Source organism: Leopardus geoffroyi, chromosome B2 (genome assembly GCF_018350155.1).
Source record: "Leopardus geoffroyi isolate Oge1 chromosome B2, O.geoffroyi_Oge1_pat1.0, whole genome shotgun sequence".
NCBI classification, from domain to species: domain Eukaryota; kingdom Metazoa; phylum Chordata; class Mammalia; order Carnivora; family Felidae; genus Leopardus; species Leopardus geoffroyi.
The window spans coordinates 106,292,111-106,309,555 of NC_059332.1; the positions used below are offsets into that span (position 1 = coordinate 106,292,111).

The 17,445-nt window shown below is 38.6% G+C and overlaps 1 protein-coding gene across 1 annotated transcript in view; it reads left to right on the top strand.

Moving 5' to 3' along the window:
* NUS1 (NUS1 dehydrodolichyl diphosphate synthase subunit) overlaps positions 1-16,981 on the top strand; it is a 33,613-nt gene extending 16,632 nt beyond the window's left edge. The window contains exons 2-5 of the mRNA XM_045499403.1: positions 1,967-2,092; positions 3,009-3,158; positions 10,276-10,375; positions 14,184-16,981. Coding sequence (XP_045355359.1) covers positions 1,967-2,092; positions 3,009-3,158; positions 10,276-10,375; positions 14,184-14,274 — 467 coding nt within the window. The 3' untranslated portion in view covers positions 14,275-16,981. The remainder of the gene's footprint in view (positions 1-1,966; positions 2,093-3,008; positions 3,159-10,275; positions 10,376-14,183) is intronic.
* The last annotated feature ends 464 nt before the right edge of the window (positions 16,982-17,445 follow it).

Below are 17,445 nucleotides of genomic sequence, written 5' to 3' on the forward strand. Positions count from 1 at the left end.
TCATCAAATTACAAATGGACGATTGTAGTATTCTGCTGCCTGACCTTCTCTATACCATTGCCAGGTTAGTTTTCCTAAAGTTATAAATTTCCACCTTCCCACATGGCTTAGAAATTGTTGGTTACCCAGTCGGTAGGCAACATGAAATGAAAATTAGGTCTGTCCCCTTTTCTCAAATCCTTTGCACCAGCAACATTTGTCTGTCTTTTGAGTATTCAGTGTTTTTTTCTTAAACATTTTCCCAAACTAAATATCCTCTCCATCGTCTTTAACTTTCTAAGGTTGAAGCTCAGTTTTCTAACTTTCGAAAGCTCGGCTCAAGTCTTGCTTATTTTACAAAGCTTTCCCTACCAAAGGAGAATTTTTTTTTAACCTTTGAACTGCTATTACACATGGACTAGCAACGTAATGTGTACACAGCATATTCACCAGATTGTGTTATTTTATATATTTTTAACTATATTCTCTTTCCCAGTTAATCTTTGAAGTACTTTAAAGTCAGATCTGACTGGGGCGCCTGGGTGGCGCAGTCGGTTGAGCATCCGACTTCAGCCAGGTCACGATCTCGCGGTCCGTGTCCGTGAGTTCGAGCCCCGCGTCAGGCTCTGGGCTGATGGCTCAGAGCCTGGAGCCTGTTTCCGATTCTGTGTCTCCCTTTCTCTCTGCCCCTCCCCCATTCATGCTGTGTCTCTCTCTGTCCCAAAAATAAATAAAACGTTGAAAAAAAAAAAATTAAAGTCATATCTGACTGAGAGTACAGAGTAGGAACACTTAGTAAAGATCGAAAAGGCAATGACCAGTAAAAAAGCTGCCCCTCTGAAAATAGCTAAATAGTTGTCACTTGTTTTTAGTTAGAACTCTCTTCATTAGTTTCATGTTAAATTTATGCCACATAGTTACTTCATCTTTTTCAATGACATAATAGTCGTTAAAAGTTTTAGCTTTTTTTGTGCATGGTTGAAGGATCAGAAACAGTTTTAGGTAGTGTATTTCCATGCTTTGCTGGAATTTACTAAATTTTGATTTTGTTACTTTTGTGTATTCTCTCTATTTTCTACATAATTCTCTTTTTAAAAAAAATTTTTAATGTTTATTTTTGAGAGAGAGAGCATGAGCAGGGGAGAGGCAGAGAGAGAGGGGGGACACAGAATCCAAAGCAGGCTCCAGGCTCTGAACTGTCAGCACAGAGCCCGACGCGGGGCTTGAACTCAAGAACCGTGAGATCATGACCTGAATCGAAGTCAGATGCTCAACCGACTGAGCCACCCAGGCGTCCCTGCATAATTCTTAATAGTTCCTCTTACCATTAAAACAACGAATCGGGGCGCCTGGGTGGCTCAGTCGGTTGAGCGTCCGATTTCAGCTCAGGTCATGATCTTACGGCTCATGAGTTTGAGCCCCAGTCAGGCTCTTTGCTGACAGCTCATGCTGTCTCTCTCTGTCTCTCAAAAATAAATAAACATTAAAAAAATAAAAAATAAATAAAACAACGAATCAAATAGAAGTAATAATATTGAATGCACGTAATGGGTCTGCAAGGAAAGTGCATCAGACTGGGAGTCCACAAGATAAGGGCTCTGGGCCACTGCCACAGTTACAGATTCTTGAACAAGTCTCTTAAGGACTCTGGGTCCCAGTTTCTTAATCTGTAAATGAAAATTTCAAGTAAAAGATAGCTAAAAATTTCCTTCTAGGTGTAAATTTTTCATCATACTCCTATTGGCTCCAAGTAGTCACCTCTATCCTTTTTTTTTTTTTTTTTTATGTTAGCCTGACTCCAGACTCTTATGTTAACAGAGTTTTGTTTTGTTTTTCTTTTAGACTCCGGTTGAGGCATAGTCAGCAATGCTTCATGTGGAGTTTGTTCAGTTCTGGGTGCAGTGATGTTTTCACAGCAAACGTCCATTAATTGTTGAAGAGGATAAATTAACCTAGTTGGGATTTACTTGCTTTTTTTCTTTTTAAGGTATTTTCAAAAGAAATAATTCCAGATTAATGGATGAAATTTTAAAACAACAGCAGGAACTTCTGGGTTTAGATTGTTCCAAATATTCACCAGAGTTTGCGAATAGTAATGACAAAGATGATCAAGGTAAGCGTGAGTAGCAAATTGAGTATCTAACTTACACAGATGTATTTTGTGTTTCAAGGCAGGTCCTGTCACTCATTCATTCATTTTGCGCTGTTAGTCTTTATTGTCACGCTTCTTTTATCATCAGATTTAGACTTTTCTTTCTTCATCTTCTTCAAAGAATTTTCAGAAAAAGATAAAATCGTGACTTTCATAGATATTAAAAAATACACACATGTTAAAGATTTTATTTAACTAATGAATAACCAGGAACCAGGCAGATTTTGTAACCAGTTCAAAGAGAGTCCAAAGAATGGACACACTTACAGGTAAGTAATATTGCAATGAATGTGTAAGTGGAGGCAAAACTGGTTTTTCTTTTGGGTTAGAGGGAAGATAATTGAACCTCTACCAGACAAGAAAGAATTTGCATTCTTGTCTATAGACAAGAATTTGGCATTCCTGTCAGGTACCTAGAATCCTGTCAATTATAAAATAGCTCCCACAGAATCAGATTCTGATAAGGTAGACAGTGCCTGTTTCATTGAAACACATTTTTTCCCCTATATTCTTCGTTTTTATCTTTTGTGTTACTGCTAACTGTACTATGATGGTAGATGGCATTTTAGGTGAGTGAAAATTGTAAACTAGCGTATGATTCCTATTTTCTAGAGGATTTATTCAGAGATACAAGGTCTTTGAGTACTTTGAGAGGAAGGTACTATATAAATATACACACAAATGTGATGTGTGGGTCCTTTCAGAGGAGAGTAGATAAGTATGTTTTGATATTCAATTTGAAGGACTTAAATGATCCATGTTTACTATAAGAACTATACTTTTATTTTAGTCTGAACTTAATATTTCTTGAAACAGATTTTGAAATATGTCTGGAACAGGATTTTTTTTTTAATAACTTGTTTGTTTTTTCTTTCAGTTTTAAATTGCCAATCGGCAGTGAAGGTGCTCTCCCCAGAAGATGGAAAAGCAGATATTGTGAGAGCTGCTCAGGACTTTTGCCAGTTAGTAGCCCAGCAGCAAAAGAGATCCACAGATTTGGATGTAGATATGTTTGGCAGTTTACTTAGTAAGTCATATATAGACAAATATGTATGTTTTCAGTTGTGTCCTACAACTGTACGTGGTTTACGAGGGTACACTATGAAGGAGAGCATCTGGGTTCCTTTTGCACTATAAAGCCTGATTTTGTTGTTGTTGTTACATTTGTAATGTTTCTGAAATTTTGAAGCCCCACATGTTGAAAATGATTTTGAGATAATGAGATTTGTAGTCAGCTCACTTGCAAGAGAACTTACTGGTAAAGGAGAGGATATAAGAGGATTTTGCGGGGGGCTGATGAATGTTCTTGAATATCGGACTTCTGCTTGTCAGCCTTCCTGTGGGATGTTTTCCTACACCATGAGTTTTCCAATTCTCCAGACACCACATGGGTGTCCAGCAGTTCAATTCACTTCTGACACTAACCACCCAGAGATAGTGTTTGACTCTGTAGGTTGAAAGGCTCAGTCACACAAAACAGCCCCCACTTCAGATGCCAGTTGCAGTTTTCATGCCATCTGTACAGGCCACCTGATCAACTACCTATAACTAGGGGGTTCCTATGACTCTCTCCTAAGGTTTGCTAATTTGCTAGAATGGCTCCCAGAACTCAGGAAGGAACTTGACTAAACTTTATGTTTACCAGTTGATAATAAAGGACACAACTCAGGAGCCGTCCAGCGTAAGAGGCATACGGGGCCAGGTATCGCCAGGGGATGCAGTCATCTTCCGTGACCTCTCTGGGCTCATCACCCTCTCAGCACCTCAGTGCATTCACCAACCTGGAAGCTTTTGGAACCCTGTCATTTAGGGGATTTTGTGGAAGTTCCTTTATGTTAGCATGATTGATGAAATCATTGACTATTAGGGATTGAACTCAGTCTCCAGCTCTTCTCCCCTACCTGCAGGTTGAAAGGTAGGGCCGGAAGTTACAGCCCTCCAGTCACATGACTGGTTTCCCCAGCAACTAGCTCCCATCCTAAAGCTATCCAGAGGCCTGCCCAGAGTCACCATTAACAGAAACTCAGCTGTGGTGGAAGGGGGCTTATTAGGAATAACACAAGATACTCCTCTCACTCCTATCATTCAGGAAATTCCAAGGATTTTAGGAGCTCTGTGCTTGGAACCTGGACAGAGACCAAACACATATTTTTTTTATTATAATATCGCACTCCTCTTACTGTTTCTTTTTAGTTTGAACTATCTGTTAAGTTTGAATTTAACAGCTATTTAGGAGGCAGTCCCAAGAATATAATCTTATTAACATTCGTCACTTTATTTTTAGTGTTCTTTCTGTTATGTGATATGAAATATACTCACTGTATTTGTCATGTTATACCAAATATAACATTATAGGGTTTTTTTCCTTCAACTATTTATAAAAGCCTTTAATTTGTTTATTCTCTGTAGAGCCTCCTAGAAACCTTTTGCTTCAACTTTATGGTCCTTCTGCTTACTGGCATTATCCTTGATCCTTTTGTTTTTTTGTTTTTTGGGTTATTTTCTTTTGTTTGGGAGTGGGCAGAAGGGTAGGAGAGATGGGTTGGGGGGAGGCTCATAAGTAGGCTGCTTGCCCAGCACAGAGCCTGATGCGGGGTTCGATTTCAGGACTCGTATGTCATGACCTGAGCCAAAATCAAGAGTCAGATGCTTAACCAACTGAGCCACCCAGGCACCCCATCCTTGATCTTTTGAAGAAAGGCAGTGCTTCTAACAAGTTTATGTCCATTAATAGCTTCTATAGCTATGCAATTTCAGACATACATTTTTTGTTCATTCAAATAGGGTCTCCATTTACCTTACTTATTAATCATGCATTTTTTTTTTTTTTGTCTAATTCAGTCATTTACTTGACTCTCCATTTTTGTTTCTTCCACATTGACACATCTTCATCATATAGCACATTTGCTCTCTGGCCTCCGGTCTCACCAACTCCTGTCTTTCACTGACTACTCATTTCTTCCCCTACTCTGGTATTCTCTCTCATTGCCTGGATGCATTTAGGCTGAATGAATAGACTTAAAGTAGACCATTGTAAGGACTCATTGTAGGTTACTGGATGTTGACTGTTTCCCGGATTCTGTAAGGCCCCAGCCATAGAGTAATTTATGAGGGTGTCCTAAAAGTGATAGAGGGACCAAAGGTGGTCCTTCAGGGAGCCTATGGAGAAGTGCCAAAGTTTTGAGCCCAGGTGTTGCCTTCAGGGGTGGCAAACTCACGATAAGTGAAAAAGTACACAGTCCATAAGTTAATTTACTAATCTGACAGAAGCAGACCCCCTGAATACCGTTACCCCCAAAAGTTCGCTTATGATTGTGAACTTCACCATTCCTACTTGCATACAAGGCAACTACATGTCTGCTTTTTTTCTTTTACTATACTTTTATCTTTTCTAGAAATGTTATATAAATGAAATCATATAAAATAATCTTTAATGTCTTGTTTTCTTTCCTCAGCATATTATTGAGTTTCATCCATGTTGCATGTATTAGTAGTTCATTGCTTTCTGTTGGTGAATAGTATTCAGTTCTGTGGATGTACATTTCGTTTATCCATTCACCAGTTGATGTGCATTAGGTTTGTTTGAATAATGCTGCTGTGACTATTCACATACGAGTCTTTCTGCAGACATGTTTTCCTTTCTTTGGTAGATGACTAATAATGGAATTGCTAGGTTGTGTTGGTTGAGTGAATGTTTAACTTTTAAGAAACTGCCAAACTTCCAAAGAGGCTATAGTATTGTTATGTTCTACCAGTAATGTAGAGAGAGGAGTCTAGATTCTTCACGTCCTTGCCAAGGCATAGTATTGTCAGTTTTTTGTTTTTGTTTCTTAATTTTAGCCATTCTACTGGGGATGTAATAGTATCTTATTGTGGTTTTAATTAACATCTTCCTAATGACTAATGTCATTGAGCTTTTTTCATGTGCTAATTTGTCATCTGTATCTTCTTTGGTGAAATATCCGTTCAAGACATTCTGCCTACTTTTAATGGGTTGTTTGTCTTACTTAGTTTTAAGAGGTCTTTATATATTTGGGGTACAGATCTTTTTTTCAGTAGTAAGATATGACTTATGAATATTTCCTCACAATCTATGGCTTACTTTTTTTTCCTTAAAGTATTTCATCTTTGGGTGACTGGGTGGCTCAGTTGGTTAAGTGTCTGACTCCGGATTTCAGCTCACACCATGATCTCACAGTTCAAGATTGAGCCCTGCCTTGATCTCTGCACTGACAGTGCAAAGCCTGCTTGGGACTCTCTCTCCCTGCCTCTCCCTCTCTTCCCCGCAAAATAAATAAATAAAAACTTAAAAAAAAAGTATTTAATCTTTATGAAATCCAGTTTATCATTTTTTTCTTTTGTGAATCATGCATTTGGTGTCATAGCTAAGAAATCTTTGCCTAACCCAAAGTCACCATTATTTCCTTCTAGAATTTTTATCACTTAACTTGTTCCGTTTAAATCTGTAAGCTATGTTGACTTACTTTTTGTGAATGGTGTGAGGCAGACAAACTGAGTTGTTCTTCTGCCACTTTTTTCTCCCTTGAATTACTGTGACTCCTGTGTTGAAATCTAATTTACTATAAATCTTTGAATTTATTTCTGGACTTCTTATTCTCTGCCGTTGGTCTGTACTGCCTGTCCCTTCAAATGCCCCAAGGTCTTGATTACCGTAGTGCCTACTAATGATAAACTTTGAAATCATGTCTTTAAAGTCCTTCAACTTTGCTTTTCTTTTTTTTTATTATTATTTTTTTAATGTTTATTTATTTTTGAGACAGAGAGAGACAGAGCATGAACGGGGGAGGGTCAGAGAGAGGGAGACACAGAATCTGAAACAGGCTCCAGGCTCTGAGCTGTCAGCACAGAGCCCGACGCGGGGCTCAAACTCACGGACCACAAGATCATGATGTGAGCCAAAGTCGGCTGCTTAACCAACTGAGCCACCCAGGCGCCCCTTGATTTTCTTTTTTGAAGTGAAACAACTTTGGCTAGTCAGGAACATTTCATTTTCATGTAAATTTTAGAATCAGCTTCACCAACCCCAAAGCACCTGGTTTTGGTAGGGACTGAATTGAATCTGTAGCTCAGTTTGGGGAGATTGACCATCTTAACAATATTGAGTCTTCTAATCCATGAACATAGCATGTCTCCATATTTGGGTCCTAATTTTTCTTTTAACAGAGTTTTTAACAGGATTTGGGATTTCTGCTTCTTTTGTTAGATTTATTCCCAAGTATTTTATTCTTTTGGATGCTGTTATTAATGAGATTGTTTGCTTAGTTTTGCTTTTAGATTGTTTGTTGATAATAAATGGAAATATAGTTTTGTTTTTTTTTAATATTGATTTTGTATTTTGCCACCTTGCTAAATTCACTTACTAGTTCTGATAGTTCATTTTCAGAGCCTTAAGACTTTTTTTTTTAATGTTTATTTATTGTGAGAGAGACTGGGGGAGGGGCAGAGAGAGGGAGAGAGAGTCCCAAGCAGGCTCCGCACTGTCAGATGTCACAAACCATGAGATCATGACCTGAGCCGAAACCAAGAGTTGGACACTCAACCGACTGAGCCACCCAGGTGCCCCTTAAAATTTTTTTTTTAATGTTCATTTATTTTTGAGAGATAGAGACAGAGTGTGAGCGGTTGAGGGGCAGAGAGAGAGGGAGACACAGAATCTGAAGCAGGCTCCAGGCTCCAAGCTGTCAGCACAGAGTCCAACGCGGGGCTCGAACTCACAAACTGTGAGATCATGACCTGAGTGAAATCAGACGCTTAACCAGCTGAGCCACCCAGGCACCCTGCCCCTTAAGATTTTTTATTTTTATTTATTTATTTTTTTAAAAATTTTTTTTTTTTTTTTAACGTTTATTTATTTTTGAGACAGAGAGAGGCAGAGCATGAACGGGGGAGGGTCAGAGAGAGAGGGAGACACAGAATCGGAAGCAGGCCCCAGGCTCTGGGCCATCATCAGCCCAGAGCCCGACGTGGGGCTCGAACTCACGGACCGTGAGATCGTGACCTGAGCTGAAGTCGGACGCTTAATCGACTGAGCTACCCAGGCGCCCCGCCCCTTAAGATTTTTTAAATATACAGTTGCGTTGCCTGTATATAAAGATGACACCCGTTGCCTCTTCTCAGATTTTCTATTTTTAATTTTATGTTTTAGTCTCACTTCTTGTGTCTGTCTAGTTGTATGTGTCAGACTGTCATTTGCACACTGGTTGTGCTCTAACAGCTTGAGTTTGGAAGGCTCCCCTGATCTGTATGATGTTGGCTGCTGGGTTCAGAGTTCCCACCAGTTCTCAAGTCTTCTTGGTTGCTTTTCCTTGGTTACTTTCCTCCTTTGCATGTATGCAGTTTCCTCATCAGCTATGGGTATGTGGAGGGCTTAGCTGAGCCCTTATTTTCAGGATCTGCCTGGTAAATTTCTGACCATTAGACTGCCTGCCCTAACTGGGGCCACAACATCAAGCCAACAAGCTGTGTGTTTTCCTCATTTGTTTCCTTTTGAGTTTGCCACTTGGTGCTTTTAGCTGGCAAAACCCTGGGCTTTCATCATTGCCCCCTCCTGCCCACAATCTCCAGTTCCAAATTGAGTTCATATCTTTTGACCACAGGCAACAAATCTACCAGTTTTGCCATCAGCCCCATGCTGGTAAACCTATAATTTTTTCCATTTGATTGGGAGTAGAGGCATGGGAGTTAGGACCATTCCCAGGCAGGAAAGACAAAGACCCTTACCATTCTTACCTGAAGCTCTAGCTGGTGTTTCATTTTTTTGTTATTAAAAGAATAATTGTCTGCGTCTGGCCAGTATCTGGTGCCCTTAAATGTTTGGTTTTGTCAGTTTAATACATATTTTTGGGGGGAGGATTCATCACCTTCTTCACACTACCCTTAGCCAGAAATTCCTTCTTGCCATTTTTTATTTAATTTTTTTTTTTTTTTTTTTTTTAAACTAAAGAGAATTTGCTCTTTAGCAGTCAGAGGAATATATATTCTTCTTAGTCCACGCACCTTTACCAATATGGGCTTTAAATAGACTTTTTTTTTTTTTTTTTTAATTTTTTTTTTTCAACGTTTATTTATTTTTGGGACAGAGAGAGACAGAGCATGAACGGGGGAGGGGCAGAGAGAGAGGGAGACACAGAATTGGAAACAGGCTCCAGGCTCCGAGCCATCAGCCCAGAGCCTGACGCGGGGCTCGAACTCACGGACCGCGAGATCGTGACCTGGCTGAAGTCGGACGCTTAACCGACTGCGCCACCCAGGCGCCCCTAAATAGACTTTTTTATGGAAATAATTCTTAATTACTGCTGGATGAGCCTGTCTAATCTAGTCTCCTTATTTAACAAATGAAACAACTAAGCCCTGGAAAGGTTGTGCAACCGAAAGTTAGTGGCAGAATTGAGGTTATTAGAAACTGTTGCAGCCTGGGTTTCTTGGATAATAGCATCTTTTCTGTTCTACCAGTGACTATTTTAATATTTATTTTACTTTATTTTTTAAGCAGTTGAACTATCCTTATCCCCTTTTTTTTTTCTCAAACCAGGTCTTGTATGGAAACTAGTTTGTGAGACTGAATGGCCATGCCTTTGTTGAGGCAGGTGTCTGGTCTTTTCCCTCCCTGGGCTGGAGCTCTGGAGAAAACATTTATACTAGATAGCTAGGAGTTGGGTTTTTTTGTTATCAGCTATAAAATAAGGGGTATTGGGGAAGGAAGGGTTGTAGTTACTTTTATGGTTCCTTTTCATCTCTGAAGTTCTGTGATTCTATGGCCAGAATAAGCATTTGTGCCCCTAAAGCAGTATGGTTCTCAGGGTGCCAGGAGAACTTTGGAGTCTTGAAAGATGGATGGGATTTGGGGGCTGTCTGTATGGTTTAGGATGGGAGTGGGGTTACCTCTTCTTATGAGGTAATCCATTCAGTCAAATGGTCTTTAGAGAAAGCGTTCACGTTTGGAAATAACATAGATACTAAAGTATATGTTGGGCAGTGGGGTGGTGGTATGGAAACATACGAGTGAAGCTTGTGAAGAAAACAGATAAAGCATAAAAAGCCAATTTGATGAACAGATTTTGCCCTTGGTCATTTTATTTGTGAGCAATGCATGTTAAATTCCTGTGTATTTCTTTCTTTATAAGGTTCAAATGGTTTCCCCGATCCCGATTTAGTACTGAAGTTTGGCCCTGTGGACAGCACATTAGGCTTTCTTCCCTGGCACATCAGATTGACTGAGATTGTGTAAGTAATTAAAAGTGTACTGACTTTGATTCAATTCAGCAAGTGTTTCTTAAGCCTAGCACTGTACTAGGTATGGTGAGAATTCCCAAAGACTTATAATACTGGTCCTTTGCCTCAGATATTTCACAGTATCAGTGGTAAGATAAAGACTCAGACACAAGAGAGAGTGCTTGTGCAAATATCTGGCACTAATACAAATTTCATAGGAGACGAGTGAGAGAGATATGTCTGTGGTCAGGGTTGCTGATTTTATTGTGTTGTATTGTTTGTTTTTTTTTTTTTTTAATGTTTATTTTTAAGAGATGGAGAGACAGAGTGTGAGTGGGAAAGGGGCAGAGAGAGAATGAGAGAGAGATACAGAATCTGAAGCAGGCTCCAGGCTCTGAACTGTCAGCACAGAGCCCAATGTGGGGCTTGAACCCATCAGCTGTGAGATCATGACCTGAGCCAAAGTCGGATGCTTCACCAACTGAGCCACCCAGGTGCCCCCATAGTTGTTGATTTTAAAGAAAAGGTCTGACATACTCCAGGGCATGTAAAATGGATAGAATTTTTGTAATTACAGAAAGGGTGAGAAGTATAGGGGATGATGGACAAGGAAAAAAGAAAAGCTGGGAAGTGAGGAGTCAACATCTCATTTTAGAGAAATTGTGAGGGAACTGGCCCTACCAGAGCACAGAGATTTGGCATTATGACATTAGATGGTAGTACACTTGACCCTGGAACAATGTGGGCATTAGGGGTGTGGACCCCCTGTGCAGTCCAAAATCTGTATATAACTTTTGACTCCTCAAAAACTTAATAGCCTACTTTTGACTGGAAGCCTAACTTAATACATATTTTGTGTGTTATATGTATTATATTCTGTATTCTTACAATAAAGTAAGCTAGAGAAAAGAATGTTATTAAGAAAATTATAAGGAACAGAAAATACATTTATAGTACTGTATTGTATCAAAAAAACCAAATCTGCGTACAGATGGACTCATGCAGTTCAGACCCATGTTGTTGAAGGGTCAGCTCTGTAAGATGAAAACAAATAATTTGGGTGTATTGATGCTGGGAAGGTTTTAAGTACCAGCACTAAGAATATGCATAACGGTTTAGACAGGAAGTAGGAAACCACTGAGCCTGTAGATAGTGTGGAAATGGTGATTTTAGAAGATTTGTTTGGCACCTGTGTACTAGAGTAGATTGGATTTGGGAAAGAACCTGGTAAAGAGACAAGTGAAGAACCCTTGGCTATGATTTAGGGCATAATACAGCGCGGAGAATGAAATTGCTTATCTAGAGCAGAGTTGGGTAAACTTTTTATATAAAGGTAAGATGGTAAGTATTTTTGGCGAATGTGTGATCCATACAGTCTCTTTGCAGCTACCCCTCAGCATTGGCAGTATAGCTGAGCAGCCACAGACCGCGCAGAACAAATGTGTGTGACTGTGTCATAATAAAACGTCATTAAAAAAAAAACAGGTGGCAGGCTCATGGGCTGTATTTGCTGACCCCTGATTTTAAAGAGACTTAGTAGCCTTAAAATATATTTAAATTCTGAGTCTTAGGAGGAACATTCTATAAATTCTGTCTCTAATGAGAATTATTTATCAAGCATAATTACAACTGTGCTAAAAGTCTGAGAAGAAATGAAATAACTCCTAAGCTGTTAAGCCTAATTATGACGTTACTGAGAGAAACTACAAAGTCAAGGGAGCATTGATTTTGAAAAAAAAAAAGGTTGATTTCAGGGATAAGATGATTTCAAAGCCATAGTCTATTTCGTGGAAACACTTACAAGGGCAGATGAAGATGCAGAATTGGTCCATGGATGAGAAGTCAAGGGGCTAAAAAATGTATATTTAGAGTTTGACAATACTTAGAAGTAGTAGAGTTGAGTCTGTGAGAATAGAGGAACTTTCTCAAGTGTATTTTGAAGAGCACAGTATCAAGGGATCTTTTGGCCTTTTAATAAATGCTCCAAGTTCAGGGGCAAGACAGGGTAAAGGTGTCAAATAAAAAGGCAGAAAAGAACCCGTAGCATTGTAGAGTCAGAAAGGGCTGTAGATCATATGGTCCTGCCTCCTCATTTCGTAGGCATGAGGAAAATGGGGAGGAGACATAGCTCTTACTATTGCTTGTAGTAAAGTGGAATTAGAACCCAAATCTCCAAACTCTGGGTTTCCGTATGATGGGTGTATGTTTCTTTTGTTTCTTTTTCTCCAGGGTTTTTCTGAGTTAATTTCAGGTGCCTTGTGCATTGGGCTCCAAGAAAGGTAGCAGTGCTGCTTTGTGAGGTTGAGAGTAGTTTGAAGGGAAGAGTGTGTTTTAGAACAGATACATCTCAGTTTGAATCTTGGTGATGCTTTTCAGTAACATGACTTTGGATAGCTTTTAAACTTCTCTGTATTTGTAAAATGGGTATTTTAATAAGAAATTGAGGGTTTAAGTCAGATAACGGACATCAGATACCGAGCACATAATAAGCTTTCCTGTGGATCTTTGTACATATGTCTGTCATGGCCCTATCACGTTATAATAAGGTTTGCTTGGGATTTGTCTACTGCCCACCAGACCGTAAGCATCTGATGTCTTAACGTCTTAATCATAACATGGAGAAGTAGAAGGGTGGAGCCCTAACAGAACAGACAGGAATGGCAAGACCACTTTGGGGGCAGTGAGGAGGTAGTGGCACCAAGTGCTTCTTGAGTGATAGGAGACGAAGCTATTGATGAAGAGGATAAAATGGGAAAGACTTAGTCAAGTGGGTTGTTTGAGGAGGACATCTGAATGAAGCAAGCTTCAGCAAGAAGAGTGTCGTTGACTTGTTGTTTGAGGATATCTTGTGAGGTTATCGCTGCAGTGGAGTGAGTAAGATAAAAGGTTGATGGCAGGATTAATAAGAGAAGGAAGTGGAGGAAAAGGAGACTTGTTTCAGAATTTTTGGCAGTTGAAGAAAAAAGCTTATAAGTCAATTATATTTCAGTAAAGCTAGGGAGGGGAAAAGGAAGGACAAAGAAAGCCTAGCTACGAGAACCAGCACATGGTCAGACAGGAGTCTGTTCATGGTAAGTTTGTTCAGTCTTTTTTTTGTGATGTATGTGCCTGGAGCTCCCAGTGCGACTTGTACTCTGACCAGGTGTTTGGCTCTGATACAGTTTGTAATTCCCAAAGCCTCACAAGAAAGCTGTGTACGTTAGAGAATTGTTTATGTCAATTATTGAAAATTATTTTAAGTATTTAAAACATGTAACAGGGAACCTTCTGACTGTACATTCATTCTGCCCTTAAAGTGTCTTCACATCGCACTGTGATTGCCGCCTTGAGCGAATGGAAATGGTAGAGATGAACGTTCATTTGTTGGTTGCTCACCGCGTGGCTTCGAGATGCAGTCATGTGAGGGTGCTGTGCTGCTCTGCCAGTGCTAAGCCTGGCTTTCATAGACCACTTCACACAGTGCGGGCTTCGCTCTGGCAGAGAGGACTTCCTAACGTGAACGTGAATTTGTAATGAGATCCTTACAAATAGGTCTCCAGTTCTGCATTGATTTAGACTTTGGCTGATACAGGTTCTGAATCTCTGTCTTGCTACAAGTTGCTTTTCTCTCCTTAGGGAAAGAAGGAGAGATTATTTTGTACTTGTACTGTTTCACAGTGAGTTTAGCTGTCATTTGGTAGAAATGGTTTGACATACTCTGTGTTTATCATTTACTTTCTTCTGTCCTTAACGTCTTTTGGGGTATTTTCCTTCTGGTTCCCCCGTCAACATTACAGTGTATCATCTAATTGCTTTTTTTCCCCCTGTGCTTTCTTTTCAGCTCTTTGCCTTCCCACCTAAACATCAGTTATGAGGACTTTTTCTCTGCCCTTCGTCAATATGCAGCCTGTGAACAGCGTCTGGGAAAGTAGTGATCCCTGGTTGTGTAATTTGATTTCAGGCTTTTGGAGAAAAGGACCCAAGTGACTCTGATGTTTACAAAGCACCTATGAAACCCTGTACACACCTAGTTCATAATCCTCATAATTTATCAACAAACACAAAAAAGTGTCTTACTTGAGAGTAAGGGTATGTGTGAATATATGTGTGTGTGTGCGTGCGCGCGTGTGTGCGTGTGTGTGTGTGTGTGTAAATAAATTTATAAATGGGGGAAGTATTGGAGAAGGAAATACATAGATCTGCAACTTTGAGCAAATAGCAGCAGTGTTTTAGGAGCTGAAATTTCAGATTTAAAGACTTCAGCCTCAACTACTTCCCTATTTTTGTGGGGAGAGGAGGGGGTAACTAGAGCTATTTGGTTGTTTTGAGCGGAGGGGAATCGTTTTTGTTCAGTCTTTCCTAGTGACCAAACTTAATTTTTAAGAATAATGTATTGTTAAATGGAACCGTTTGAGTTTGAGGGATCTCCGGAGGGATGGAGTTCTGTGTTGGTCACATGTTAAAAGTTTGCTCACCTTTGGAGTAGAGGGAATACCTATTTTCAGATATCCGTCCATTTTCATCTCATTATAGTTAAACAATGTGACTTGTGAGTGTTGCTCTGATGTCTGTGTTCTGGGTTGTGAAAATTATTTGAAAAAGAACTCTTACTACATTGAAATGTAGAATTTAAAAAATTTAAATATCAGTCAAAAAAAGGTGAAAAAGTTATAATCTTAAAGGATTATAAGTTGGAAAATTTCCTAAAATAGGAAATAAAGTTTGATTCCCTTTTTTATTTGGTGGGCAGTATGTACCCAAAGTTGGTTTAAAAAAAGATTCCCATTAACTTTCTATTTAAAAGAGCATTTGAAAAGTTATCAAGGCAGCTTTTTCCTCCTAAAGTAGTAACCTATTACTCTTTGGAATAGCACATTTAGGTCTATGTTAGTTCCCAGGATTTTTACTCAGTAAATCCTGATGATGGGGGACTTTGCCTAAAAGATCTTTAAGTAAGATTGAGGTCTGTGTAGGTAATAAAATATTACCAAAGTCTACAAAAGTAATTTAAGTTAACCTTACATGTTCTCTTTCATGACAGAGAACAGCACTGGTTCTGTTATTTTTTAAATGAATAAATGATTTTTTGATGTTTAGTATTTCTTCCCTCACTACTGATCCTTGGACAGAAACCATTCTTTATACTTGATGGACTGTTTTCAGAAAAATCTTAAGTGTACAATAGTTGTCTAAAATTGTACATTTAGAATGGAGTAGCTTAAATACTAGGTCTCAGAAGTCTAAAAAATGGCAAGGAAGACTGGGCTTGGAAAGCAAGGTCTAAAGTTGCTTGTCATGTTCTAAAGCTCTGAGGAGGAATAAATGTTTGGACTTTGGACTATAAGACCCCATTTATGATTTTAAAAACTACACTTGAAATAAAATGATTAAACTAAATTTTGGTTCAGTGACATTACTTTGCACTTCATAGTCCTTTGTACATTGTAAGACTTTTTTTTAAGTCTTAATTTATTGCTACAAGTTTTGTGTGAAACTATAGCATATCCCTGAACTTTACCAATTTCTGATTTCTGTACCCCTGTACTGTGATCCATGTTCTGTTGAGGGTTTTTTACCTTAGTTTGAGACTGAATTTATGTCTTTTATAAACATGGTATGTGTCTTTTATAAACATTCTGGAATATGTATGGCTTCAATGAATAAATTTAATGGGTCTGGTTGAAGTGAAGGGATTTAATTTTGGTAAAATGAAGTTAATCAAACATTACCCACTGGGATGTAGCCAAAGTCTCTAAAAGTTTAATGGTTAAGCCTTTGTACTTTTATTTTCTCCTTCCATTTCATAGCAGTGTAGCATTACACATCAAAGTAAATCTGTAACCTGTGACTTGAGTCTGTTATAGTCCTAGAAAGAGACCCTTAACACAAGTTGCTAAGGATTCTGAATTCAGATATAAGCATTCCAGATCCTTCTCCTCATGAGTTTAACTGCTTGTATGGTCTCCACAACTTGAATGGCATTGGTCATTCTGGAGTTCCTGCCAAAATCATCACAAGTTCACATCATCAGGGCTCCCTGGGCACTCCCAAGAAGAACTGATAATCTTAAAGTTTAAACAAACTGTTATCTTTAGGTGTACTCAAGGTATTTGTCTTTAAATTGTTTCTTCTTGACACCCCTGACAATGGAAAAATTATCAAAGTAAACCTACTCTAAGGATGGCAGGTTGGAGCATAGCAAAAAGTTTGCGTGTTTGAATCCATTCCCAATTCTGGTTGTATTTTGTTTCTTAAAACTGATTACTGTTACAATAGAGTTTGAAAGCTGCTTTTGACGTGAATAAAAGAAATCCTGGTATATTGGGACTAAAGCTTAAGAATACTTGTCTCTGAGAGGAAGGTGTTCTAATGTTAAGGAAACAGTGCCAAATACACTGTGCGTATCTACAGTTTAATCTTTGAATGTATGTTATTTGATTAGCTCCCTCCTGTGTGATGGCACCATGCATAGAGTCAAATCTTTGTGATGTTTTGTATGGCTATAGACTTTGGCAACATGTACATAATGTGTAAAGCAAGTTTTTATGATTGAGGAATCAAATTTATTGAATTTTATTATTGAAAGTTGAAACAACATGTATGTACAAAAACAATAAAAGAATATACTCTTTTCATGGACTATAGTATTATGTGAATGCTACATTTATTCTAAACATTTAGGGCCTGCAGAAATGTACTGAGAAACTCATGGCTAGATAGCAATACTATTTTTTTTTCCCCCAATGGTATGTTTTTGATTGAAATATATTCTCATTTTAACCAGGTTAAGCATTTGGAATCTTAATGGTATTTACTTTTTGCTAGATAACGGCAAGATAAAACTCAGCTTTGCCATTGCTAGAGTTGTCAAAATTCCACAGTAATTAAGATCAAATTGATTTTTACTGAACATGGAATGCCAAGTTAAAAATGTATGTGTGTACTCTTTTAAGAAATTTGACAGTCCTTATCAAACTAGGAAATAGAATGGTAAGAACCATGGTTTGTCTTACATTGCATAGAATATTCGTTTTCTATGTATCTAATTGCAAGACAGATTTTCATCTGAAATCAGGTTTTTCAAAGGGCACATTTTTAATTTT